Here is a 27,120-nt window from a genome sequence, read left to right on the forward strand (position 1 = left end):
CTCTCATCTGGGAATTTTCAGATGGATTTTAGTTTTTTTCTTTCTTTGATAGTTACAAAAAAGATTATTTTGCTCATAAAAAGTTTATTTTGTAGAATCAAAACTCAAACTGTGCGGCAGTTGAGACCTCTTCTGTCCCTTGGCTGGCGACTAGAGTCTTGGATGCCCACATAGGCTGGCGCCCTTCTGCTCACTTTTCATGTTTCTACGTCGAGGGAGGGTCCTGGAGAAAAATTGGAGACTCCTTTCCACTCCTAGGGAAATGCGAATTGGTGAACAGACAGGGTCAGGTGTGCCCACACTGCTCTGGTGTGCTTTCTGGGCTGAAGGGCATCTTCCTGCAGGCACACTGGCTGCAGGATGCTTGGTGGGCCACCCTGTGACTTGCAGGCTGCAGCTGTCCAGCTGACACGAGGCCGGGAGGATGTCTTCTGGTGTTGGGGAGGCCCATTGGCTAGCAGTCTTAATTGCAGATCTAAGCTTTTTGTCTGTGGAGGGCTGGTATTTTGACATTATTCATCTCATTGCTGTTTTCTTCACTAGTTTCTGAACTGGGATAAGAAGAGGCAAGTGTCCTTTACTGACCATTTAAACCCCGGCATTCTGTGAAGGGGAAGGGGCTGAGTTCCTCCTTGGGGAAGCCCCTCCCCCCAACCCCAGGCCTAGCGGGTGCTTGGGGCTGTGGGGAGGTCTGCAAGCACTGGTCAGGAGCGCCCTTCCTGGGTGGCTGGGACTTGAGACAGGCTTCTGCAGGGCAGGTGGGGGTCCCCTCAGCTCCACCCCCAGCTGCCCCTTCAGGTTCTGTTGTTACGGAAAATACTGGAAAACCTGGAAAACCTGGACTGGATCACCGACGGAAGAACCAAGCGGCACTCGGAGGTCTTGGAGTGTTGAAGCTTTATTTTCCACCGGTGGGCTCAGAGGGGAGTCATCTCCCGAGGTCTGGGCCCCGAACAAAGGCAAGGGGAGCAATATGTATCTTCTGCTTCTGTAGCTGTAACATTCCTACCTGCACAGCAACCGAGCAGGCAGGGGGAGGCAGTTTTGGGAGTGAGTGCCTGGCAGAGCCGGGAGTGCAGGGGGCAGAAGTTAAGGGAGTTTCTGTTGTCTCTGCTAAGAAGAGCAGCAGCAGGGAGCCGCCTGGACTAGACTGCTGTCCTGGCGTGTTTTTCCCTGTCACTGTCACTCTCTGTTTCCACCTTCCTCTGATTTCGCTCTACAGTCGAGACCCTTCACTTTGAGCTTGTCCTGGGGACCCCTGTTACGGAAAATACTGGAAAACCTGGACTGGTTCACCGACGGAAGAACCAAGCGGCACTCGGGGGTCTTGGAGTGTTGAAGCTTCATTTTCCACCGGCGGGCTCAGAGGGGAGTGATCTCCCGAGGTCTGCGCCCTGAGCACAAGCAAGGGCAGCAATTTATATTATTTTGACAGGTGGCATTTCGGCACGCGCAGGGCAACAGAGGAGCCCGGAGGAGGGGAGAAGGGAGCTGGGAGGGCTTGGCCAACCGGAGGAAAAAAGCGGTTTGCTGACCCTGACGGCTGTTGAATACTTTATCACCCCGACTGGAGCTGGGGCTCCCCTGGGCCCGCAGGCTCCGGCGCCGGACGTGCGGTTAGGCCTTGCGGCTCCCGCCTCGCCCGCCGCGCTCCCGCCGGCCAGCCTGGGGGCTCCGCCGCCGCCAGCCCACCACCCTCCACCGGCGGGCATCTGCGGAGCCGTCCGCGGCCGCTCCTGCGAGCAGCCTGCCCCTCCCCGCCGCGGGCTTCTCCTAAGGGTACGAGCTCTTTCCCGCCTCCGAACCTCTGCACGCGCTGCCCCCTCCGCCTGAGCCTCTCTTCCAGGCCGCCCGCCTTCCGGCCTGGGCGGGACGGGGCCCTCCCGCAAGCCACCCTTCCCTGCGGCCACGGACCTGGAGCCTAGCCGCACGAGCTTGCGGGGGACCAGCCGTCCCAGGGAGGCCCCGCCCCCAGCCCCCGCAGGCCCCGCCCCAGACCCGCCCCCATGCCCACCCCTCCGTCCTCGGGCGGTGAGCTCTGGACCACTGCCGTCGCCCGGCGCGCCCTGGGCCCGCCCCTGAGCCGTTCTGATTGGCTGCACGGTATCGGCCCACCGCCCTTCGCCCGTCGGCCGAGGGGCGATACTGCTCTTTAAGCGCGCGTAGGACGCGGGGCAGCGGTGCTGGCCGGGCGCGCGTGGAGTCGGCGGCGGTCATGACGGACGGCACGTGAGTCCGCGCCCGCGACCTGCGAGGGGCCGGCGGGGCGAGACCGGGGCCGGGTGCCGCCACCGGGGCGCTGGCGTGTGGAGACGGCGGGCGGACGGGCGGGCTCCCGGCGGGTGGGTCCCACCCCGGGGGGGTGGGGGGCCGGGCGCGCCGGGCTCTGGTGGCCGGCGCCGCTCACCGGGCCGTCCCAGGTGTCTGCGCCGGAGGCGGCGTCCCGGCCAGACGGAGCCCGCCACCGACCCCAGCCGCTGGCGCCTCAGCAACGAGAAGGGGCGGCAGACGTGGACGTTCTTCCCCGAGGGCCGCGACCCGGGCCGAGCGCAGAGCGGGCTGGAAGCCCACTGCTTGGGGCTGGACACGGTGAGCGCGCGGCGGGCGGCCCCTGGTTCGGGGGAAGGCGTGCCTGGGGGCTGGGGCCGCGCGGCGCCAGAGCTGGCCCTGGTTTTGTTTTTATTCCGAGAAAGGATTTTGATCCAGTGAATGTAACGTGAGGAAGTTGGTAGTCCGAGGTTGCGCAGTGTCGGGGGGCCCTCTGGCTGTACCCCTTCTCGAGAAGGGCCGCATCCCAGCCTGGGCGTCGGTGCCCCACCCACGCTGCTGGGCCCCTGGTTGGTTTGTTAGGATGCCTTGGAGGCGTTCTGAAGAAACCTGCAAACCTGTGGCGGGAGAGCAAAACCATGAGAAAAGGGCAGCCTGCCTTTGTTCCGCGGAGATGCTAGTACCACCGTCAGCCCCAGGCTTTTGATTGAAACGGCTGAAACTTGTAAAGCAGCCCAGGGGCCTTATTCTGACCGGAGCCCTACGTGAGAGGGGCCCCACCGGCCTGGCCCCTGACCCGCAGCTCCCATCTCTCTCCGTTGCAGGGGCGTCACTTTAAGAACTTGCCCAAAGCCCACACGGCCCGTGAGGGGGCTCTGAATGGGATGGCGTTTTACGCGGGGCTGCAGGCGGAGGATGGACACTGGGCGGGTGATTATGGCGGCCCACTCTTTCTCCTGCCAGGTAGGAGGGTACAGCCTCCACTTGTGGGGGAGGCTATCCTGGGGCAACCTTGGAGGCCTGGCCCGACTGGCTCAGTCCCTTGGTGTGAATGAGCAAGCAGGCGGAAACCCAGGGGCTCACTTGGAGGAGGTCCCGGAACGTCCCCTAAGCCCGGGTCCTCCCGGTGTTGGTGCTGGGGGATGGGAATGAAGCTTCTGCTAGCCCAGGGCTCCGACAAGGGAAGCAGGGGGCGCTTTACGGGGCAGGGAGGGCTGGCTCCCGAGTGGCAGTGCAGGTGGGGTAGTGGGCCCTCCACGTGAAGAGCCCAGCCTGCGCAGGTGGGTGTGGTGGTGCGTGGGGATCTGTAGGTCTGGGCAGGCTGGGGAGGCCTAGCAGCTTGCTGTGTGAACTCACCTTGACCGGGGATCTGAGGGAACTCGGTGGTGGGTAGCTGCGGGGTCAGGCCACAGAGTTGTAGGAGGACTGGAGCTGGGCCTTCTGGGTACCACACTGGTTTGGCTCGACAAGACTTGCATCCGGGCAACGTTTCTCTAGAGAAATACTGAACCTTGTAATGTGGGCAATTACTTTCTGTGAATCCACACAGAGGGACTAGTGGGAGGCTCCCAGTGCTCATGGGAGGAGCCTATGGGGGTGTCTCTTTGACCCCAAGCCTGTTGCCTTCTGGACATACAGCATTGCATTTTCCTGTGCAGGGACCCATGGGCTTGCCCCTGAGGGCAACTCAAGGGGCTCTTTCTTTCCTTGGCCTCATCTGGAGCCTGTTGAGACTATCCCCAGGGGTCTTCATGGCCTGCTCTGACCATGGCCAAGGGGACAGGACTTCACCATGCCTCGGCTGCCTCATGTGACGTGGGGTTGAGAATCAGGTTCGGCCATGTGTGCGTGTGTATTTATCACTGTGGTGAGCGCTCACTTGGGTCCCGCTCCCTGGGCTTTAGTCCTAGTTCCATCAAATGGGCTATGCCTCAGTTTCCTCACCTGTAAAATGGGGAAGTCTCTGGCTCTGCTTCCTGCTTGTGTGTGCTTCCCTGTCTTAACGGCATCATAACAGTTATGAAGGGCCTGTTTTGGGAGGACTTTTGATGTGACCCTCTGCAGTGTCTCAGCATGGAGCCGCCCTTCCCCCAGGACATGCCGTGTGCCAGTGTGTCTCCCAGGGCTTCTGGTGCCTCTGAGCCATAGTCAGGCACCCGTTCTGTGGCACATTGGGGCTGGGGCCTGCCCTGACCTCTCCTTCCCGACGCTGGGCTCCCTGGGCATGTGGCTGCTGGAGCCAGTATGGGGAGGAGTCTGGGGTGTGCAGCCTGTGAGTACCATGCTCAGGAGGGCCTGGCTGGATATTTATTGTCTGTCTCCCCTGTTTGCAAATGACACGTAATAGTAAAACAATTCATGAAACCAAAATATAAGCAAATAAGTGTTGCTTCATCTAAGGGTGACTCATTTGGTGTTTCTTCCCAGCAGGTGTGATAGTACTGTGGACCCTGGCACAGCTGGGTGGGCTGTGCATGCCCCATGGAGGGGGTGTCACATGAGCGGTGCTGCTGCTCTGGGGCCCTGTTCCCAAAGTACCTGATAGGGCTGGAAGGGAGTTTCTAGACTCGTTTCCATGGGAAGGAGACCCTTGGGGACAGCTCCCTGTTGGGTAGGGTCCTCAGGAGGCAAGGGGCCTTGGCGTAATGATGATGAGTGCCTGCTACACAGGTCTGCTCATCACGTGTCATGTGGCGCACATCCCTCTGCCAGTGGGATACAGAGAAGAGATTGCACGGTACCTGTGGTCGGTGCAGCTTCCTGATGGCGGCTGGGGCCTGTGAGTCTCCCCAGTCTTGTGTCACTGCATGGATGTGTGTATGTGTGCACAACATGTATCTTAAATAGTGGATACACCTGTGTGCCTGGGGTGTGCGGGTAGAGAGCCTGGCAGGAGGGAAGTGGGCTGGAGGGTGAGTGCAGGCTAGCCTCCAGGTTCCCCAGGGGTCTCAGGATTGAAGGTTGTGTACCTTCTGGGCTTGGGTTTCATAGTTTGTGTTTAAATGGCTGTCATGACTGAGTGAGAGTCTCTTGAGACTCTCCCCTCAAACACACAGAAAACCGTCTGGCTGTCATCAACAAGGTAAAAAGCTCTCAGCTCTGCCATGGCTGCAGGTAGAGCTGGGGCCAGACAGCCCAGCCTGAGTCTCAGCCTGACTTTCTGCAGTGTAACTCACTCTGGGAGCAGGGCCTCCCCTTGGGGGATCATCTGCCTGCCCAGTCTGGCCGTGGGCTCTGATGTTTCTCATCTTACAACCAGGGCCAGGTTGTGGCCCCTCCTGGGTGGGCTAAATCCACTGCCTTGAGTGCAGAATCTCCAGAGAACAGCTCAGCCTCTGCTCACCTCCACCATGGAGTCCTTGGTCCCTGGAGCATGATGCCAGCTCTCTGGACTTTGGGTCCCAGCACATCCTGGCAGACACCAAGTCCTTGCCATGGTCTTGGTCTGCCCGGACACATTGCCTCACAGTTTGTTCCATGTGCTGTGGTGACAGATGGGCTGTAAACAGGAAGGCAGGGGTGTCCTGCATGGGCAGTTTGGAACTGTTGGTTGTCATGGGAGGTGTGTGAACTCTTGCTGGAGAATGGCTTTTCTGGGTGTTTCTTGTGTCGTGCTGTGTCAGAGAAAAGGTATTGCACTGTTCTCAGAAGTAAGGAAAGATGTCCTTTCCTCATTCCTGTTCCTGTTCCCACAGGCATACCGAGGACAAGTCTACGGTGTTTGGAACTGTGCTCAACTATGTGTCTCTGAGAATTCTGGGTGTTGGGCCTGATCATCCTGACCTGGTTCAAGCCCGGAACTTTCTTCACAAGAAAGGTAAGCCCTGCACAGCACAGGCTGGGTAAAGGACCAACTGGCTCTTGCACATGAGAACCGGAAGGATGCACCTGCACAGGGAGCTCACCAGAGCAGGAAGAGGCTGAAGCCACCTAGCCTTACCAGTCACTTTTTGAAATGCTTTATATGCTTAGGGTAAGCATATAATCCTGCGTGTTTCACAGACAACTGGCTGGCATGTTGTTTGTGGGCATGTACCTGGATCAGCCTTTCTGGGGGCACTGGCCCCACACCGGTATAGGGCCCTGCTCACACCCACCTGCAGGGGCCCAGTGGGGCTGCCCTCACCCATGGGCTCCCACCTGGTTGATCACAGCCTGGGGGAGGCACTGCGTCCCTGGTCCAGGGCTTCTGTTGCTGCTGCACAGAGTCTGCCTGCCTGCTGTGGACGCCCCTCCGCCCTCCAGCCCTCCCTGCCCATGGCATCCACGCGCAGGGGCCTCCCGCCCTCCTGGAAGCTCCTTTCCACCTCAGGGCTCTGTGTGTGGCTTCCACCTGGGACATCCCCCCTCTCCCACTGCCCGCCCAGGGAGCGCCTGACTGGCTCCTTGGGGCTGGTTTGTCAGAGCCCTTCCTGGCCCACCAGGCCACAGCGAGTCCCCAGTCACACGCACTGCCTTGTGATGGACTTGTCATCGGCCTCCTCGGCACCAAGGCTACTTTCTGGCTCTTTGCCTGGTGAAGGAGTATGTTTGGGTCTTGCTTCCCTAGTACCTTTGTGGGCCTTGACTCTGCACACCTGGGTTTGGGCAGCACAGTGTTTCTTTGCTGGGACAGGTGCTGGGGGGTGGCTCCAGCTCTGAGCCATGTGTTGCCAAGAGTCACATTGGAGTCTGGAGTCCACAAGTCAAGGGCAACTTGGTGTGGCCCCAAGACGGTGAAAGCCGAGCATGCGCTCACACCCCCTTAGTGCCTTATCCAGGCACACATGTATGCAGGGTGCCTTGTGCACTGGGGTCCCTCCCCGTCCCAGGTGGTGCCTGTATGGGCTCCTTGTGGGTAGGGGCTATAGACGCTACGCCCTGGGCTGGACACATGGGGTCTGGGGAAGCTGCCAGCTGTGGTGTCAGCAGTCCCGAGCACTCTGGGGCCTCTTCGCAGGTGGGTGGAGGCCTTCCGAGGCCTGCCTTCAGTTCCTGCCTGAAGGGGCATGTGTGGTTCCTGCGGCCAGTCTTCAGTTTGGAGTAGGTGATGTGGGCCGTTTCTGTCCTCAGGTGGCGCTGTGGTCATCCCCTCTTGGGGGAAGTTCTGGTTGGCTGTCCTGAACGTTTACAGCTGGGAAGGCCTCAACACTCTGTTCCCAGAGCTGTGGTACGCTTACCTGACTGCGGTTGATTTGGTGGTTTCCCAGCGCGGTAGCAGGCCTTGGTCACTCCCCACTGTGACACAGTGGAGGGTGGTCCTTCCTGTGGGGTGGGGTACTGTTGGGCTCCTGGTGAGGCCCCGCTCTGCTGAACCATCCAGACAGGCGGAGGGGTTCAGCTGGGCAGGAGGGAGGGAGGGAGGCAGGCAGGCAGGCGCCGTGGGGCAGGGGATGGGGCCTGCATGTGCTGGGGGAAGAGCTTTGGCTGTGACCGCGTCTTGCTGTTTCGGGTGGTTGGAGCATCTGTAGTAGACAAGAAGACAGCAGGCGCGCTCCCCTTGCTGGCCTCCACACTGGGGGCTATGCTCCTTTATCTCCCCTGGCTGTCTCTGCTGGTCAGACGCTGGACTTGGCCCATGAGCACTGTGCATCTCTGCAAGAGAAGAATTTTCAAAACCATAGTAATTTAAATACTTAGCAGAACAACACTAAGTCCTTCTTACCTAGTACCACCAGTGTCTCTTAACATTTTGTGAGTATCTAGAGAGAACTTGTCATCCTCTCAAAGCTGTTGATGTGCATATAAGCTGGAGTTACCTGCAGGAGTTGAGACCCCTGGAACCATGGTGGAGCTTGGGCAGAGCCCTTCTCAGCCCCCTGGGGGACTGCCAGCAGGGCCAGGGTCCCACAGGGAGCCATCTGGGGGGGGGGGGGGCCTTGTGTTAGATGGCTGGTGGAGGAGAGGCACGAGGCGAGGGGCCAATCAGATGACAGCAGAGTCCTTACAAAAGCTGAGACCCCTCCCCTGCAGCCACACAGGGTTGCAGCAATGAGGTGGTAGCTGGTGAGTTGGGGTGGGTCATTGTTACCCAAGACTGGGCACCTGGGAAGAAGTGGGCAGTGTTCTGGAGCCATACCAGAGTCCACACTGGCGGGCTTGTGAGCTGGATGTGAGCCCACATGGTGCGTAAAGGGCAGGCTGGGGAGGGGGGTTGCGTGTCCAAGGCCTGGGCCTTCTGTAGTCTGTTCCCCCACAAGGTGAGGCCCAGCAGTCGCTGCTGAATGGCAAAGTAAGTGGGTGCTGCTGATCAGTGCAGCAGTGGTTTGGAGGTGGTAGTGAGAGGGTGAGGATCAGGTCTGCAGGTTGGAGGAGACAGACCCTGAGCCACTCCAGCTGCAGAAAGGCTGGAAGTACTGCCCAGTGCACCCATTAATGTGAGCGGAGGGCCCTTGAGCAAGAGGGAAATAGCCCAAGGCTAGGAGCACCTGCCAGATTCCCAGGGAACAGGGAAGGGGCCCTCCCCCACGGCTAAAGGAGGCTTGAAGGGGAGACAGTGCCCAGGCGCCACCCGCAGTCCTCGGAGCCGGCCTGGCAGTGCCCAAGTCAGGCCAGTGTCAGGGCAAGCACATGGGTGGAGGCGGCTGTCACACTCACCTTTGGGAGGGTTCCGCAGGCTGAAAGGCTTTCTGACAGCTCTTACCTGAGTGCTTTTTAGTTTCCAGAGGAGTTGCGCAGGTGCCCAGACCAGTCCCTTGGGCCTTGGCCGTTTGCCCTGACCGCCTTCTGGCGTCATTGCTACACATTTGCTGTGGGCGCTGAAGGTTTCTGAGCCACATGGCCTGGCTGGTTGCCAGGCAGGAGTGTCGGCTCCTGCAGCCTGTGCTCCTGGGCACCCCCGAGAGCATGGCACCCGCACTTAGAAAGGTCTGGGACTGTTGGTGGCAATGGTGGGGCTGGGGGCCTCCAGCTGAGTCTCTGTCCCCCAGGCTGTTTCCCAGGTGGGTGCCAGCACATCCCTCCACACTCTGGTGCCATTGCCGGCAGGTGTACCTGCCTATGAGTTACTGTTATGCCATCCGGCTGAGTGCCGAGGAGGACCCGCTGATCCGGAGCCTCCGCCAGGTGAGAGCCCCAGGCGCGGTCCTGTCCAGGGTCACCCTCCAGGCGCCCTGCATGTGCCTGTTTGCCTGTGGCCCCGTAGAGCTGAGCCTCCTACGTGAGGGCGGGGCTTCCACCTCCTTGTCCCCTACATGGCGGCCGGGAGGGGCTATATGGTGGGACAGGATCCCCGCCCTGAGATGGGGCTTGGGGTGCAGGCGCTCATTAGGGTGTACCCTCAGGAGGTAGGGCAGCCCTAGCTGAGCACCCCGCCCTGCAGGAGCTCTACGTGGAGGACTATGCCAGCATCGACTGGCCGGCGCACAGGAGCAGTGTGGCCCCTGACGAAGTGTACACGCCTCACAGCTGGCTGCTCCGCCTGGTGTATGGTGGGTGCCCTGGAGGGCCCTCCCTGCCCTCCCTGCCCTCACTGCCTGGCACTGGGGTCCCATGGTAACTGGCAGGCTGCCTGTGCACCTCCTGTCCACAGGCCTGCCCAGTCTCCACCCTTGGAGCAAGGGTGGGCCTGGACTCCTAGGCAGTAGGGTGTGGAGCGAGGGCCTGGTGCGGGTGCTTAGGGTGTGCGCCTTCCATTGTGGGCTCTGCGTGGGGCAGTGTCGCAGTCCCTCCCTCACATGTTCTGGAAAGCACTGGGTCCCTGCCGTGCTTAATTCTCCCTCCCAGAGTGCTCCCCACCGCTCCCAACATGGATGGGCTGGGAGCGCTGGGTGAGCCTGTGCCAATACTCTCCCCTGTAGCCATCCTCAACTTGTACGAGCGCCATCACAGTGCCGGCCTGCGGCAGCGGGCCACACAAAAGCTGTACGAGCACATCTTGGCGGACGACCTCTTCTCCAAGTACATCAGCATCGGCCCGGTCAGTGTGGCCTCGGGTGGGCAGGGACTCAGCGGAAGGCTTGGGGAGCCTGGGAGTGGTGGCTCCGCCAGAGGCCAGCAGACCCCCATGAGGATGTGGCTCTGATCCCTGGGGCCCCCATCCCTGTTCTGTGCCCCACACTTGGCCCTCCCTCCCACCCCCACCACCTGGTGTGTCTGGATTGCTGTTCTGTGAAGCCACCTCCCGAGGCTATCTTTCTGGCCAGTTGGAGGGTGCCTGTCCTCCCTTAACCCTCTGGCCTTCCCTACCCCAAATAACACCATCTGTCCTCCGCTTATGGGCTTCAGAGGGCCAGGGGCACTGGGGATTCGTTCCTGCTTCCTGCCAAGCCCAGGGGCTCAGAATTCTCACCCCTCTGAGACTTGAGCTCCTGACCTGGCTTTACTTCTTGGGGCCTGACAGAGGCCAGAGTTGGACATGCGTGCGCGACCTTGTGCCCCAGCAGCAGATGCACGTTGGCCAGCATGGAGGCATGGCTTAACGTGGGGCAGCAGGTGCAGGGAGCAGAGTTGTGCTGGCCCCCAGGTAGACATGACTGTGGCCTCTGTGCCCGGCTGCCAGGTGCTTTCTGGGCCTTGTACTCCCTTGGGTTGTGAACCCCGACCGCCCCAAGAGCAGCAGGCAGCTTTCCTTTCAGCAGGGAATGTGTGCCCTGTGGCGTTGACTTGTTCCCTGCCTGGCCTGGAGTGAAATGCATCTGACCTGTTAGGAATGCGTTGATTTGGGAGACCCCAGATGGAAGGTCTGGGCCTCTAGGACACCGCTTTGAGCAGTGGGTCTTGTGTGTATTGCTATGCGCTTCTCAGCCTGTCCTCTGTCCCCGATGTATCTGAGGTGGCTCGAGACACAGCACACCCCTCATCCCCTGGAGCCCCTGCCTGGCCCGCCCCCCTCTGGTGGTCATGCCTGCTCTCCAGCTGGCCTGGCTTCTGTTGCCTCTTATAGGCGCCCTGGCTCCTGCCTGCTGCAGTGCCCATGCCTCTGCCCCCTGTCCTGTGTCTCCTGGAGCACAGCTGTGCTTGGTCCCTTGTTCCCAGGCTGGCCTGGAGTGAGACTGTGCCGGGGCCTCCGTGGGGTCAGGCTGTGGTCCTCACACCCAGGTGCCGCTGAGCAGAGCCCTGACAGGCCTGTCCCTTGCAGATCTCGAAAACCATCAACATGCTTGTGCGCTGGTATGTGGATGGGCCCGCCTCCACCGCCTTCCAGGAGCATGTCTCCAGGATTCCTGACTACCTCTGGTGAAAACGCTCGCTCCTAGTGTGGGTGTGCATGGGCCCCTCCCCTGTGCAGCAGCTTGCTATCCTGTCTCAGCATCCTGGGGAGGGTTCTGCAGTGTCTGAAGTAAAGCCTTGGGACCAGGACTTTTGGGGTTCATGGAAATGGGTGAGGGTTGTCTTTGAGCTGAAAGGTTTGCCAGGTAGCAGAAGCTTTGGGTGGTTTCTGGAGGTAGACCTCGGAGGCCTGTGGGTACATGGGGGCAGGGGTGGTGAATGTCAGCCTTGCTGGCGGGGGGAGCAGCCTTGGGTCCTTGTGGGGGAGCACAGGCCGGGTGGGAGCTGTGGTTCAGGAAGGCACCACCCCACATGGCTCAGGAGCCTTCCTCACAAGTCCCCGGCTGAGTGTGGGACTAGCTCTGCAGGTGAGTCCCAGACGTGCGCTCTGGAGCTGCCTGCCCTCCAGCTCTTGCTCCTTACTCCCTGACCTGGGCTTCTGTCACCCTCACAGGCTGGGTCCGGACGGCATGAAGATGCAGGTCAGTGCCTCCTGCCACTCAGGTGGTTCACAGTCCCTCCTCACAAGTGCCAACCCCCAGCTCCTGCACGTGTCCTCAGCCACACAGGCCCTGGGCCCTTTGGGATGGCTGCACACGGGCCTGCCACTGCCAGTAGGAGCCACCCAGGGCTCTCCAGGCTTGCACTGAGCCCCCTTCCAGCTTCTGATGCACATACCAGTGATCTTTTTTAAGAGGATTTTCCAAACACCTGGGGTGAATGGGGGTGACGAGCCTTCCTGGGCTCCCTGCCGCACTGCTTCCACATGTAACTTAGGGGCCCCCTGCTCTGTCGCTCGAGTGTCTACCTTCTGGATCTGACTGTTGTGGGTTGAAACGGAGACTTGATGCTGGTTGGGTCTGTTTGGCCAGGTGGCTGTTCTGGTGGTACTTGTTCTGCCCACAACGCCCTGTGTGCTCAGTGCCCCTCAGCGCTGCCAGTGGCCTGGGATCCAGTGTTATCCACTGACACGCATCATCTGCACATACATCTCTGGCCACCTCCGTCCCATGAGGTCTGGGGCTGCCTCGCTGGTTGGGACCAGGTTGCTGGCAGGGGAGGCCCTGAAGGTGGTCTTCCCTGCCTGCTGAGGCCTCACCAGGCCCCACTCCCTCCTGGCGTATTCAGAAGTGGGGGATGTTTCTGCTCATCAATGACTAGGGCAAGAGACGGCTATCATTGGCTGGGGTAGGCAGTGGAAGCTGCAGGTGGGGGTCATCCAAATCGTAGATGTGCCCCGAGAGTCCTGTTCTGGCTGGTGGCCCCTTTTGGGCCCTTGTGGGCTTCGAGGAGTGCACAGAGCCTAGAGCCTTGACTCAGGAGTCAGCTGGGCTCCTACCTCATAGACTCCTGCTTGGTGCCCCGGGGCCTGTGACACCTTGGGAGGGTGGGTGGGTCCAGCTCGCTGCCTTAACGCTGGTCCTCCGTGTAGGGCACCAACGGCTCACAAATCTGGGACACCGCGTTTGCTGTCCAGGCTCTGCTGGAGGTATGTGCTGGCTCCTTGTTGACTTCTGTGGGACGCGCACCTAACACAGGCATGGTGCGTGCTGGCCTGACTTTGCTCCCCTGAGTTCTGAGGCCTCTGGCATGGCCCCGCCAGATGTGGAACTGCCCTGTCAGCACTGGGTGGTGTGCTGTGGCTCCAACTCTTCTCTGAACTTAAATTGGTGGTTCTGGATACTTCTGTATCCTTGTCTGTGCTGGTGGGGTGAGGTTGGCGGAGATTTGCAGGTTCCTGGGAGGTCTGCGGTTGCCCGCAGGGGTGTGGTGGACTGTGTCTTCTGCCCACCCCATCTCTCCAGCATGTCCTCTGACTCGTTAGGAACCCAAGGCCTGAGACTTGGTGGGTTTGCCCTGGTTCCCAGGGTCGTGCCGAGCCAGCCTGCCCGTTCAGTCTCTCGCTGGAGTGGTTCAGCCCCTGCTGTCTCTTCCAGGCAGGGGCGCACCACAGGCCCGAGTTCTCGTCCTGCCTGCAGGCAGCTCACAGGTTCCTGCAGCTCTCACAGGTAAGGCCTGGGGTCCCTCCAGATCTCACAGGGGAGGGGCCCTCCTGCAGGCAGGGGCACTCCCTCCTCCCTCTGCTCCATCACCCACCCCAGCCCCAGGTGTACCTCCGTGTGTTTCCCAAGTAGGGGTGGGGCTGCCCCCCGGAGTCACCGTGGCACAGTAGCCCTCCCGCACGTCCTCCGCCAGCCCCTCCCTGCTCTGGCGTCTGCATGCAGTGGTGACGGGCCCCCTTCTCTGCTTCCCACATGTGCTCCTCGGCTCTGCCCAGATCCCAGCCAACTTCCCTGACTATCAGAAGTACTATCGCCAGATGAGCAAGGTACTGTGGCCACCCCACCCTGCTCCTGGGAGAGGCTGCCCCGTTAGCCAGGCCTTGTCTGGGGGCCCTTCTGCAGTGTCCTGGGGCTTCCTGCTCTGACATGACAGACAAACGGAGTGGGGTCCTCTGGTGCCCCTGGAGACCCCTGGCCAAGAAATTGTGCCCCATGAGGAGGTGGAGCCACGGGCCTCCCACACCGCCAAACCCTGTTTTGCACACAGGCCTTAGAGATGCTTTCAGACAGCAACACACAGGTGTTTGCTGCTTGAATCAGAGCGCCCGCTGAGGGGCCACGGAGGAGGGTGCCTGCAGCACCGCTCGTGCCCACCTGCAGTGAGACCTGAAGGTGGCACCAGGCCTGTCTGCCTATGGGCGTGGGGCTGTAGCCGCCTCTGCCCTCAGCATGCCCCCATGCTCTGCAGGGCGGCTTCTCCTTCAGCACGCTGGACTGTGGCTGGGTGGTGGCTGACTGCACCGCTGAGGCTTTGAAGTCTGTCCTTTTGCTGCAAGAGAAGTGCTCCTCCATCACCAAGCACATCCCAAGGGAGCGGTTGTTTGATGCTGTTGACGTGGTATGGCCAAGGTGTGGGGCTGACGGGCTAGGTGTCCCCCCACCCCTCGTTGAGCCCGTGGGTCTCCCCAGTGCTGCCCATGCCCAAGAGGCATGTTCTCTCCCGGCATCCGTGTTGTAAACCGTGACCCTGGCAGGTGGCCGTGGCTGGGTGTGTGCACTGTCTGAGTGATATGTGCCACAGGTGTGGGTAGAGGCTGCTGTGGCCCCCAGGTTTCTGTCCGTTCTGGAGGTCCTCAGACCTGTCAGTTCCCGTGGGCTTCCTTTGGGAGGGCTGGCACTGGGTACCTCACGAAGATGAGAACTTCTGTTTGTTTTGGTGCAAAACCCTCAGCACATGCGCTTTCCGTGCACATTTAATCAGGTGGTCTGGCAGTGCATGTGTGGTTCATGTAGATGGAGGGGCTCTCGTGTTGGGAATTGTTATTTGTGGGGTACCTGGTGGGTAAAAACTAGTCTCCTGTTCTGGGCATCTAGGGTCTTGGTCTAATATGAGAACCGGTCCCTGGATCCATCCCTGCCCATCGGGCCTTGGCCCTGGGGTGTGTCTAGAAAGCTCCTTGCAGCTGTGGGTTCCTGAGCCCCCTCGCTGATGGCAAGCTCTCAGGACACCCTCTCTCCGGTGTAGTTGCTGAGTATGAGAAATCCCGATGGAGGGTTTGCCACCTACGAAACCACGCGTGGGGGGCACTTGCTGGAGCTACTGAACCCCTCGGAGGTGTTCGGTGAGTGGTCCATGTCTGCAGGACACACCCTGGGCCTGCGTACTTCCCCTGGCTGGGCCATGCTTGCAGTCGGTGGCAGGCCCTGTGAGGAGCATAGGAGCGCCCTGCTCTGACCTCCTCGGGGCCCGAAGAGCTGGGTGTGCGTGGAAAGGCTGGGTGCCCACTCCCAGAGGCTGAAGACTTGCGATTCCTGGCCCTCCAGTCTGTGGCTAGCTGGCTTCCTCTCCTGGTGGCTGCTGTGCATGGAGCCCCCGTGGCACCTTGCAGGGAGGGGGTGTCCGCTGTGTCATGGTCCTATGTGCAGCGTGGGCCCTGCCCTGGTCTGCCTATGCATGCCCTGTGCCCTGCCTCGTGGGTCCCCCTTCATCTCGCTCCTCTGGCATTAGTTGTCCCATGGAGGGCTTCCAGAGGGGGTGCCCCTCTCCTCCCCCTCCTGCCAGCCTCGCTGTCTGATGGCACAGGTGGAGCCAGCACCCACCCTCCGCCTGGTGGCTGTGTCGCCCGGGCCAGTCCCCAGTGACGCTGTCCTCATTGCTCTGGAGATGGTGAGGGCTGGCATGTCCTGGGCCCCATGAGGGTCCCTGTGCGCTCTTTTATGACTTGGCCTGAACTGCCACCTGGGGCAGCTGGGGAGATGTTCTCAGGCCTCAGCCCCACCGTCCTCCCCAGGGAGCATCATGATTGACTACACATATGTGGAGTGCACCTCGGCCGTGATGCAGGCGCTGAAGCTCTTCCACCACCATTTCCCAGACCACCGGGTTGCAGAGATCAGGTATGTCAGCCATGGCACAGGGGCACACAGTTGCTCAGCCGTGGGCTGTGGCTCAGGGCTGTGAGCCCAGGCGCTACTGGCCTTGACGCTGAGTTCTGTGCCTTAGGTGCTGGGTGTCGCAGGGAGGGGCTCTGGATCGAAGCCTGTTTAAAAAGAGGCTTTCAGATGTCCTGACTCTGGTCATGTGCCCTGGAGTGTATCAGATACACGCACTGGGGGCTCAGAGAGGCTCACTGTAACACACACCAGTGGTTTTCACATCTTAATGTGGAAAAGACAGACCTCCTACTCCACGTGCATCCAGGTACATGGTTTTAAATAAACCTTTTCTGTTGACGTCTGGCCCTCGCACAGAGAAGGGCGTACATCCTGTATATGGCACTCATTCACATAAAGCGGGCACCCCTGGGTGACCGCGCCTGGCAAATGTGGCCAGAAGCGCCCTCTTGGTCTTGGCTGCTTGGATCCTGCATCAGTGGAATCGGGCTGGTGGGTGTGAGGCCGAGTCAGGCGCTCGTAGAGCAGTGGCTTTGCTGTCACCTGTTAGCACATGTGCCACCCCCTCGTGCTTATCCTGGAGTCCTGGGGCCTTCAGTGGGTCCTTGTGAATCCCAGCTCTCTGGTTTTCATGTCAGAACGCTAGGGGCCCACTCCTTGGGGCTTGTCCTTAGGAGTGTACCTGCCATGTCACAGCTCAAGCTCAGCAGGCACGGAGCCCTCCCTGCGGCAGGGCCCCAGGGTTGCGTGTCTCTTGGGTCCTGGAGTGGGCACAGCACTGTCAGGATATGCTTTCTATGCTTTCCCTTTTTATGTGTTGGTGGATTCAGTCTGGAAAGCAGTTTGTCCGGGATTCTTACAACTGGTTGTAAGAGAGGTTAGCCTGCAGTTTTCCCTCTTAGGACATCCTGTCTGGGTCCCCTGTGGGGTGATGTTGGACTCATGAGGTGAAAAGTGTTTTCTTTTTATGTTCTCTGGAAGAGTTTGTGAGATTTGTGTTCGGAGAATCCATCTGGGCCTAGAGTGTTTCTTGAGAAGGTTTTAATTTTTGATTAGGACTTCAGTTTCATTACATCAGGGGACCGTGCAGGTGTTCTTCTCTCTCCTCCGTATCAGTGTGACGTTGACCGGCACAGTGCTGTCTGCCGCATGTGGGTGGCCCAGGCCCATGTCTACAGCGTGGACGTCCGTTTTTCCTCCTCATGTCTCTGGTCTGGGTCTGCTCCCCACTAGTAGCTTGTCAGTCTTACCAGCCTTTTCAATGAAACCATCTTGCATTTCTGAGTCTGTCTCGTGTACATCTATTTACTTTTTGTGTTTGTGTACATCTATTTACTTTTTTGTGTTTGTTTTTTATTTCATCAATTTTTTCTCTTTGTCTTTTCCTAACTTGAATGGATAATAATATGAATGATTTTTAGGCCTTTTCAATATGCACTTTAGTCTGTAATCAGTTTGGGCATATCGTTCAATTAGAATTATTTTCTGTTTCTCCTGTGGGTTCTTCTCTGGCCCATGAGTTATTGGAATATGTTATTTTATTTCTGGAAAAATCGGAGGAATTGGCTTTCTGTCCATCTTTGCTGGTGTCCTTCTGTTCCGACAGGTGGTGGGGGCCTGTGGGGCTCTGGTCATGCAGGCCTGGAGGGTCCTGGCTGCTGCAAGCTGCACTGTGTGACCTGTGGTCTCTCCTCTGGGCACCACTTGTCTGCAATGTCGCCCTCACTCAACTGGCCTTTCTTCTTAATAAGTCATCTTTTTGAGAATTATCATCAAAGTAAAGCACGCTCTTTGAAAATGCAGAAAAGTGCAAAGAAGAGAGGCAGCTGTGCCTCTCCACCCCACGAGGGACCCACATTGCCTTTTTGTGCCTTATTGCTAAGTGTTGTGTCTTCTACTGGCAACTTAGTGCTGGCGAGGTTTCTGAAGCAGGGGGTGACCTCTGGCCTATCACCTGTTGTCCTGCAGAGCTGCCAGGCTGCCGGTAGCATCTGGGCTATTCTACATCCCCATGGTTATTACCCAGCTTTCTCCATCTGACTTTAACTAGTACTCTTGTTAAATCTTTGTTTGGGACCATTATTCTTCCCTGGAGCCACGTGGGCTCGGCAGCCTGTGGGGGGGCCCCTGACTCCCCCTTGTCACTACCTCTTTGCTGGGCCCCTGCCCAAGGGGAGGATGGAAGGGGGAGGGAGGGAGGGAGGGAGGATGGGGATGGAAGGGGTAGGAGGACAGAGGACTGCGGGATAGAGGAGGATGGGGCAGGAGGGACAGCTCTGGGAGGGCGACCAGAGGAGCGCAGGGTGGCTGAGGTCATGCTGGGGAGGTGAGTAGTGGTGGTTTCCTGGGGACTTCATTTGCAGTTCTTTCGACACTGATCTAGAGCATTCTTTCCAGGTGTGCATCGGTCTTTTCCTTTTTTTTTTCACGTGTGAATTGGCATTCATACCTTTTCTAATTATGTTACCGGGATGTTTTTTCTTCTTGACTTACATGTTTAAACACAATAATTAGTTCTCTGTCAGCTTACAGAGATCTTTCCCCATTGCTTTGTTCTTTTTATCTCTTTTAGAGAGTTTGAATGTAAGCCTTTAATTTTTAAACAAACATGTTGATTTGTTAAAGTTTTTAATTTATCTGGTTGAGTTTGGAGATACAGTTTAGGGTAGCTGATTGCTCTAACACTGTGACTGTGGAATATTCCATTTATCACACTGACCTCCGAGTCTCCATTCCAGACTTGCTGGGACGTCGAGCAGTAGTGAAACACTCCTGTTTGCCTTTCCCGAGATCCTCAGGTCAACATTCACTGCATTTGTTTTGTTGTATGCCCTCCCATATATGTTTTTTCTGGAACCATGTAAGTAAGTTGCAGATGAGAAGGATTCAATCCCTAAGTACTTTAGTAATTCTTACAAGAACGTCCTCTCGCGAATCCATGAGAAACGATGCTAACACTGTATAACATTAATTGATACAATACTATTATTTAATCTTATTTACCTAAATTGTCCTGTTGTCTTTTCCAGCAAAATTTTTCATCAAGATCTAAGCTGGGCCCATTGCACATAGCTGTCATATGCCAGTCTGTTTTGACCTGGAATGGTTCTTGAGTGTTTGATGGCTGACATTTTTGAAGCATACAAATTATTCTATACAATAACCTCAATGTGTGTTTTTCTGGTGTTTCCTCATGCTTAGGTTCAAGATGTGAAATTAGCATTTTTGTTGGGAAAAATCACAAGTGGTTGGCCGCCTCAGGGCATCAGATCGGGAAGCATATGCCAACTTTGACCCCTGGGTTCAGGTGATGACTGCCTGTTTTCTCCACTGTAAAGCTGCTGTTTTTACCTTGTGGGGAGAAAGTTTTAGATCATGTCACTGAAGTAACTTGACTGATGTGTTGAAGAAAAGTTTATTCCATGCTCACTGACGGTCATGGGCCCCCCGACAGCAACCTATGGGCGTTCAGAGGCCTTTTGTTTGGGAACATCTTTCATTCCATTCTCACACAGAGCAGGGGCAGGGGAGCGACCACGTCAGCCAGGACATCAGGCCGGGCCATGAAGGGGCAGACAGTGAGGCCTGATGGCATGGCTGAGAGGAACAAGGATCAGGGCTGCTAACGCTGCTGCCCCGGAGGGTCCTGCTAGGGTCACGTAACCCAGACTGGCTTACCCTTTAAGCATTCCGAGCTAGATTTCTGTCAGGAGGAGGGGAAGGGGCTGTGAGTCTTGTGACAGGTGCGGGGCCACTGTGGGGACCAGCAGACTCCTCCCCAGTAGCTGAGCGTTTGGTGGTGATTCACGCCTGAGTCAGTCATCCGTGGCAGCTGCATGGCTGTCACTGCTCCCAGGTGTGTCCTTTGTATTTGCAGTGCCCTTAAAGCCTCTCCTTTGCCCCTGCTTATGAGTGTGGACTCATGGAGTCATATTATTCTTTTTTTTCTTTTTTTTACTGTGTTAGCATACATATAAAATTTACCATCTTAACCATCGTTAAGTGTCTGGTTCAGGGGTATTAAGTACACTCCCACTGTTAGGTAGCTGTCACCACCGTCCGTCCCCTTAACTCTTTGTCTTGTAAAATTGGTGCTCAATGCTTGTTAAATGGCAGCTCACCCTCAGTGCTCCAGTCCATGGTGCCCACCGTTCCATTTTTTGTCTTTATGATTTTGACAACTCTTAAGTGCCTCATGTCAGTGGATTCCACAGTATCAGTCCCTTTGTGACCCACTTACTTCACTCACAGTCATGTCCTCAAGGTCCACCCATGTCGTGTGCACATATCAGAATTTCCTTCCAGATAGACCTGTTTTGATCATCCATTCATCTGTAGACACTTGGATTGCTTCCACTTTTTACCATTGTGAATAATGCTTCTGTGAATAGCATTTAAATCCCCTGGCAGTCACTTCAGCAGAGTGGGAACCTTCAATGAGAGGAGGCGCTGCAACCGAGGCCTCCGCCTCGTCTGCCCCGCTGTGAGCAGAATCAGCACTCAGAACACAGGTCCTCAGTGTGGAGGGCAGGGTCCTTTTTGCCCACCGTGGCTCCAGGAGCAGGTGCACAGCTGCCTGCCAGGGGGTGGGGGTGGATAGGTCTCACTGTGTTAAGAGCCAGAGGGACTGTGGTTCACCCTGCAGGCTGTCCCGTGAAGCTGCGAGCCTTCAACAGACTCAAGTTCCAGAGTAGTTGCACCAGACAAGATTCTGCCGGTTCACCTGTTGTCCAGGTGGGGAGAAGGAAGCCTGGAGCTTCCTGCTCCACCACCTTCCCAGAATCCTCTGCAGTCGATTCTGATGGAAGACAATGTGCTGACTTAAAAAAATTAATGCTCTTCATCTTATGAGCGGTTTTAAGTTCACAGAAAAATTGAACAGAAGGTTCCTTTTACTTACTCCCTCTACCCCATTTTCTCTGTTACTTACATCTTGCATTAATTTGGCACTTTTTTTCCTACAATTGATGGCCAATATGATAACATTCTTAGAATCCGAAGTCCATAGTTGACATTCAGTTTTTCTCTGTTGCACATTCCATGGGCTTTGACGTGTGTATGACCCACATCCTTCATTAGGCTGTCATACAGAACGATGTCACTGCTCGGAAAACCCTCTGTGCCTTGCCTGTCCGCCTCTACTTCTCCCAACCTCTGGGAGCCACTGCAGTTCTGCCTTTTCCAGAATGTCTATAATTGGAGCAGCCTTTCAGATTGGCTTCTTCCACTTAGTAATATTCACCTAAGATCCTCCATGGCTTGATAGTCCATTTCTTTTTTCAGTGCTGAAAAACTCCATTATAAGGATGTACTGCAGTTTATTCATTTACCTACTACTGAAGGACCTCACGGTTGCTTCCAAGTTTTACCAGTTATGAATAGACCTGCTGTAATTCTTAATTGTTTTTGTATGGATGTGCTTTTAGCTCATTTGGGTGAATACTAAAAAGTAAGATGGTCAGTTCATGTGATAAGAATACATCAGTTTTGTAAAAAGCAACCAAACCATCTTCCAGAGTGGCCGCACCATTTTGCACCCTCGCCAGCTCCTGTTGCTCTACGTCCTTGTCAGCCTTTGGTGGTGTCAGTGTTTTGGATGTTAGCTGTTCTAACAGGTATGTAGTCGTATCTCATTGTTTAATTACAATCCTCTAATGGTATGTAATGCTGAACATTTTTCATATACCTGTTTGTCATCTGTGTATCTTTTTTGGTGATGTGTGTTCAGATCTTCTGCACATTTTTAAATTGGGTTGTTGTCTTACTGTTAAGTTTTAGGAGGTCTTTGTATATTTTGAATAGTAATTCTTTGTCAGACATGTATTTTGCAAAGATTTTCTCCCAGTCTGTGGCTTGTCTTTTCATTCTTTTACAATGTCTTTTGCAGTGCTAAAGGTTTTCGTTTTAATGAAGTCTAGCGTCATAGTGTTTCTTTCATGGATTGTGTCTCTAGTATTGCACCTAAAATGTCAACAGCACACCCCAGATCACCTGGATTTTCTCGTATGTACTAGCAGTCTTAGAGTTCTGTGTTTTACGCGGTGGTCTGTGATTCATTTTGAGTTAATTTTTGTGAATAGTGTAGGTCTGTGTCTACATTTGTTTTTCTTGCATGTGGCTGTCCAGCTGTCCCAGCTGTTGAAACCGTCCCATCTCCATGGCACTGCGTCTGCTCCTTTGTCAACAGTCGCTTGACGGGTCAGTGTCTGTGCTCCTAGTTTGTCAGCCTGTATTCTCTCAGCGTCACCACACTGTCCTGATTGCTGTGGATGTTACAGGAAGTCTGGGAGTCGGGCAGTGTGAGCCTCTGGTCTGCCCTCCTTCAGTACTCTGCTGGCCATCCTGGGCCTTGCGCCTTTTGTATACACCCTGGAAACCATATCTACAAAATAACTTGCTGAGATTCTAATGGGGATTGCAGTGAATCTATAGATCAAATTGGGAAGAACTTTTATTTCTTTCATAATTTTGTGGTTTCTTGTAAATCTTTCACATATTTTATTTGATTTGTATCTAAGTTTTTACTTTTTTCTGATGCTAACTTAATTGGTATTGTAATTTAATTTCAGAACCTACTTGTTCATTGCTGGTAGGAAAACAGTTGTCTTTTGAATATTAATCCTGTGTCCTGCAACTGTGCTATGATCGCATTAATAGTTCCAGGAGATTTTTTGATTGATTCTTTGGGATTTTCTACATAGATAATCATGTCATCTGTGAACAAAGAAAGTTTTATTTCTTTCTCCCCAGTCTGTATACCTTTTATTTTCTTTTTGTCCTACTACGTTAGCTAGGACTTCCAGTATAATACTGAGTAGGAGTGGTTAGAGGGAACATCATTGTTCATGATTTTAGCTGGAAAGCATCCAATTTCCCACCTTTAAGTGTGATATTAGCTGTAGGTTTTTTGTAGCTAAGCTTTATCAGTTGAGGAACTTCCCTTCTATTCCTTGTTTGCTGAAACTTATCATGAGTAGGTGCTGGATTTTGTCAAATACTTCTGCAGCTTTTGATGTGATCATGTGATTTTTCTGTTGATTTAATAGAATGTACTATTGATTGTTGAATGTTGAACCAGCCTTGCATACCTCAGATAAATTTCACTTGTTTGTAGCATATAGTTCTTTTATCCATTGTTTAATTCAATTTGGTAATGTCTTGTTGAGCATTTCTGTATCTGCATCTGAGAGATACTGGTCTGTAAATCTCCTTTCTGGTAATTATATACTTTCAGTATTCAGGTGATGCTGTCCTCATAGACGGGAGTTGGCAGTGTGTTCCTCTGTTTCTAGTCTCTGCAAGAGACTGTAGAGATTTGGTATAATTTCTTCCTGAAAGGTTTGGTGGAATTCACCAGTGAATCCAACTCTTTGTATTCTAATTAATTGTACATTCTTTTGGGTTTTCTTTGTAGACAGTCCTACCACTTGCAAATAACATATTTTTTTCCTGTCAATCTGTAGGCCTGTTTCTCTTGTCTTCCTGCCCAGGCGAAGGCCTCCAGTGTTCTGCTCAGCGGAAGTGGCTTGTGGCATCTTTGTTGTATTTCCTTATTTTCTGGTGAGATTGCTTCTCATATTCTCCATGAAGAATGACCTTTGCTGTGGGTTTTGGTAATTACCCTTTTCAGGTTAACCAGTTCTCGTCTTTTCCCAATTTGCTAAGTTGTTTTTCTCTTCATTGTGATGGATGTTGTATTTTAGCAAATGATTTTTCTATCTCCATCAAAATGATTATATATTTATATCCTTTATCCATTAACGTTGTAGATGATTATTGTAGATTTTTCTAATATTAAAACACCTTTGCATTTCTGGGATAAACCTAACTTAATATTAGGATATTTCTACTGTATTCACTCTAAGATTTTGTGTCCATCAATGAAGAGCCTGAAAATTTTGCTTTACCTTGTCACTCTTGTCTGGCTTGTTCGAAAGCTTATGCTGGGTCCCTACAGTGGACTAGGGAGTGTTTTTTCCTCTTTCTAGTCTCTAGAAGAGTTTGTGTACTATCAGAAGGATTGTCTTGGCAATTAGTAGAATTCACTTATAAAACTTCTAGGCCTGGAGTTCTTTTTCTGGGTAAAGTTTACATATTTGACTTATATCTTTAGAAGTTATAGGACTATTCAGCCTCTTTATTTAACTAGCCAGGTTTTCTCCTTCTTCATGAGGCAGTTTTAATAAATTAGTTTTCCTAGGAAGTTGTACATTTTGTTTTCAAGTTCACTATATAAAGTTTTCTTGTTTTTCTCTTAACTTTTTGATTTTCACTGTACCTGTGGTCACATCATGCTTTTTCTTGCTGACATCATAGCTTCATCCTCTGTATTAGTCACCTGTTGCTGAATAACAACATTACTACAGAATCTGGTGGCTCAAAGCAACATGCATTTATCAGCTCACATTTCCTGTTGGTCAGGAGTCCCAGCACAGCTTAGCCAGACCCTCTGCTTCAGGACTTCACTGGGCTGCAGTCAAGGTGCTGCAGGACCAGGGTCTCTCCTGAGCACCACTGTGGAAAGGCCTGCTCCAGGCCTGTGGGCTGCTGGCGGGTCTCCCCTCCTCGTGGGTTCTCAGCCTCAGCGCCCATTTCCTCCCTGACTGGCTGGATGCCACCCTTAGCTTCTTGCCATGCAGGCCCCTCTACCTGGTGGCTTCACAAAGGCCAGCAAGGGAGAGAAGCAGAGAGAGGGGTCTTGTGTGCCCAGCAGCTGTCTGCTGGTAGATGCGGCCCTTCCACACCCAAGGGGATGGAGACATGGCTGAGGAGTGCCAGGCTGTGGCCGCAGCCACACAGACTCATGTCCAATCTTCTTGTCCTGGAAGCTACCGCTTTCTCTCTCATTTTCTACTTCCCCTTTACATCTTCATGACTTACTGAAGCCTGTGTCCTACCAGTGTTGGTGATGGCACTGTCCTGCGTGCAGCTGCTCTGGTGCGTGCCTGCCAGCCTGCACCTGCCTCCCTCCTTCCTGGCAGCCAGAGTGCCCGCTGCTGCATCCTGCAGCAGCCGCAGAGCTGGTCCCTCTCCCAGGTCTTCCTAAGGGGGACCACACACATTCTCTGGAGACGCAGGACAGGTGGAGACATGATAGGTAAATCGCTGTATTGCCGGGACGTTGATTTGGTTGTCCTGCATTCCAGGGAGACCCTCAAGGAGGGCCTGGACTTCTGTCGGCGGAAGCAGAGGGCTGATGGCTCCTGGGAAGGGTGAGTGACCTCGGCGGTGTGGACACGTGCAACCGACTGTGCTCTCGCTCGGCTCATAGGATGCTCAGTGTCCTGTGCAACCCAGAAGTCTGGGAAGTAGCCGCCGGCAGCAGAGCTCTGGGCCGAGGGGCGGTGCTCGTGGCCTGGTGCCTTGTTTGCTGAACCTGGTGATTCACCTCCTCCCTCTGGGCTCGGACTGGCTCTGGACTGTCTTGGTGTTCCAAGAGTGAGCCGCCCTGAGGAACAGGTAGACAGGACTGGCCTTAAAGCCTGAGGCCTGGACTCGGTGTGGCTTTGCTGAAGAGGCCACGTCATGTGTTTTTTGAAAATAACCGGAGTGTCATCCCTCCATGCGGGGCAAGCCAGGCAGCTGCCTGCGATTTACACGCCTGTTTCATACAAGGCCTGAGGGGCTGGGTCCCCTTGTCTTCCTCCAGATCCTGGGGGGTTTGCTTCACCTATGGCACCTGGTTTGGGCTGGAAGCTCTCGCCTGCATGGGGCACACTTACCGAGAAGGGTGAGTGTGATATTTGCCCTCTGGCGGGAGGGTTCTGGCAGCAGGGCGCTCTGCCGGGCTGTCTCCTCCCTTGTGGATCAGCTCTGCCTTGCTGGGTGGTGTTGAAGGCTCAGGGCAGTGTGGCACCTGTGGCTACAAAGCACTGCCATTATCCCAACGGCCTGGGAGCAGGTGCCTCCATCCCCCCACCTCCTGCGGTGGCAGGAGCAGGCTGCCCCCACGTGCCCACCCCATGACCCTGAGGCCCAGCCGAGGCGAGCAGTTTGGGCCTGGGCCTGCCCCCACGACGTGCCTCGCTGGTCTCCACAGGGCCGCCTGTGTGGAAGTCTCCCAGGCCTGCAGCTTCCTGCTGTCCCGGCAGATGGCGGACGGAGGCTGGGGGGAGGACTTTGAGTCCTGCAAGCAGCGGCGCTATGTGCAGAGCACCCAGTCTGAGATCCACAGCACCTGCTGGGCCCTTATGGGGCTGATGGCTGTCAGGTGGGGGCGACAGGCCTGCCTTCCCACAGGGCTTGGAACAGTGTCTGGGCGGCTGTGCTCTGAGGGCAGGGCTGGGGTGCCAGGCCTGGGGACCTGACTGGCAGGTTCTGGGTACGGTGGGAGGTCCGTCCAGAGAAGCAGGCTCCCACCAGGGGCTCCTGCACAGAAGAGGGCGGCCCGTGTGGACAGGGCAGCCAGGCTGTGCGGCAGCATCTACAGCTGCTCTCCGGGGGCTGTGTCCACACTGTGCCCCAGGTGTGCAGCTCCGTGGGCAGCCTCCTAAAGCCCCTCAAAGCCAGTCCAGGAGCAGCAGCATCTGGACACCAGCCTCGGTCTGCCTCCCACGGCCAAACCGGGCCCTTCTGGAGTCCCGCCCCTTTGCCCGGGGGAGCATCCAGGCCTCTGTGGCCCTCAGAGGGCCCTGAGGAGGCAGGGGGCATGCCATGTGACCTTCTTTCCGCAGGGCAGGCCACTTGGCCTGTCACCCCACATGCTGCCATCACTTCTCCGGGTGCTGGCCCAGGTTGTTAGCCGTCACGCGCAGCCTCACCTTTGCCCTATGTGGCTGTGTGCTGGCAGTCTCATGTGGGATGGTGATGGGGGGCCCCACACCCCTCTCCCCAGGCACCCTGGCCTGGCGGCCCTGGAGAGAGGAGTCAGATGTCTGCTGGACAGACAGCTCCCCAATGGCAACTGGCCCCAGGTAGGCTATGGCAACCAAGAGGTGCAGCCCAGCATCGGCCTTGTTGCTCCCCACCCTGCGTGTCCGTCATGGGCGGGGCTTCATGGACACCACTGGCGAGGGTCCTTGTTGGACACAGACCTGGGGATTTTGACGTTCACAAAGGGAGTGCTGGCTCGGAGGACAGGTTGAGGTGCTGGGAGTGGGTTGCTAGACAGGGAGGATCCTGTGTCCAGGACGCCTCCAGCTCTGCCCAAGCATAGGAGGCAGCCTCCACCCATCCCTCATCCCTGCATGTGGGGGTCACAAAGTTGCGTGAGGTTGGCCCCCTCCCCTTCGTGAGCCTCCTCTGGGGTTGACACACTAAGGGGCTG

At 55.8% G+C, this 27,120-nt stretch overlaps 1 protein-coding gene and 1 long non-coding RNA gene across 5 annotated transcripts in view; one reads left to right on the forward strand and one right to left on the reverse strand.

Moving 5' to 3' along the window:
- Positions 1 to 880: 880 nt before the first annotated feature.
- On the reverse strand, positions 881 to 1,972 carry LOC118973437 (uncharacterized). The gene is made up of 2 exons (XR_005062747.2): positions 1,806 to 1,972; positions 881 to 1,394 (listed from the first exon to the last, which is right to left on the reverse strand). It is a non-coding gene; the product is annotated as an uncharacterized lncRNA (long non-coding RNA).
- Positions 1,973 to 2,076: 104 nt separating this feature from the next.
- LSS (lanosterol synthase) overlaps positions 2,077 to 27,120 on the forward strand; it is a 33,355-nt gene continuing 8,311 nt past the window's right edge. For 3 of the 4 annotated variants that reach the window (XR_012129085.1, XR_012129086.1, XM_037023659.2), the window contains exons 1-21: positions 2,077 to 2,229; positions 2,421 to 2,589; positions 3,093 to 3,231; positions 4,939 to 5,047; positions 5,964 to 6,085; positions 7,321 to 7,417; positions 9,177 to 9,312; positions 9,569 to 9,677; positions 10,047 to 10,165; positions 11,327 to 11,424; positions 11,912 to 11,939; positions 12,890 to 12,946; positions 13,395 to 13,466; positions 13,736 to 13,786; positions 14,209 to 14,358; positions 14,986 to 15,082; positions 15,752 to 15,857; positions 25,001 to 25,066; positions 25,504 to 25,584; positions 25,894 to 26,064; positions 26,689 to 26,767. Coding sequence is in view for 2 of the 4 variants with exons in the window: in XM_037023659.2 (XP_036879554.2) it covers positions 2,216 to 2,229; positions 2,421 to 2,589; positions 3,093 to 3,231; positions 4,939 to 5,047; positions 5,964 to 6,085; positions 7,321 to 7,417; positions 9,177 to 9,312; positions 9,569 to 9,677; positions 10,047 to 10,165; positions 11,327 to 11,424; positions 11,912 to 11,939; positions 12,890 to 12,946; positions 13,395 to 13,466; positions 13,736 to 13,786; positions 14,209 to 14,358; positions 14,986 to 15,082; positions 15,752 to 15,857; positions 25,001 to 25,066; positions 25,504 to 25,584; positions 25,894 to 26,064; positions 26,689 to 26,767 (2,070 nt within the window). In the remaining 2 variants the exon portion in view is untranslated. The remainder of the gene's footprint in view (positions 2,230 to 2,420; positions 2,590 to 3,092; positions 3,232 to 4,938; positions 5,048 to 5,963; positions 6,086 to 7,320; positions 7,418 to 9,176; positions 9,313 to 9,568; positions 9,678 to 10,046; positions 10,166 to 11,326; positions 11,425 to 11,911; positions 11,940 to 12,889; positions 12,947 to 13,394; positions 13,467 to 13,735; positions 13,787 to 14,208; positions 14,359 to 14,985; positions 15,083 to 15,751; positions 15,858 to 25,000; positions 25,067 to 25,503; positions 25,585 to 25,893; positions 26,065 to 26,688; positions 26,768 to 27,120) is intronic. The other variant, XM_073231194.1, reaches the window with a different exon arrangement.

This window comes from Manis javanica, chromosome 3 (assembly GCF_040802235.1).
Source record: "Manis javanica isolate MJ-LG chromosome 3, MJ_LKY, whole genome shotgun sequence".
Classification (NCBI taxonomy): domain Eukaryota; kingdom Metazoa; phylum Chordata; class Mammalia; order Pholidota; family Manidae; genus Manis; species Manis javanica.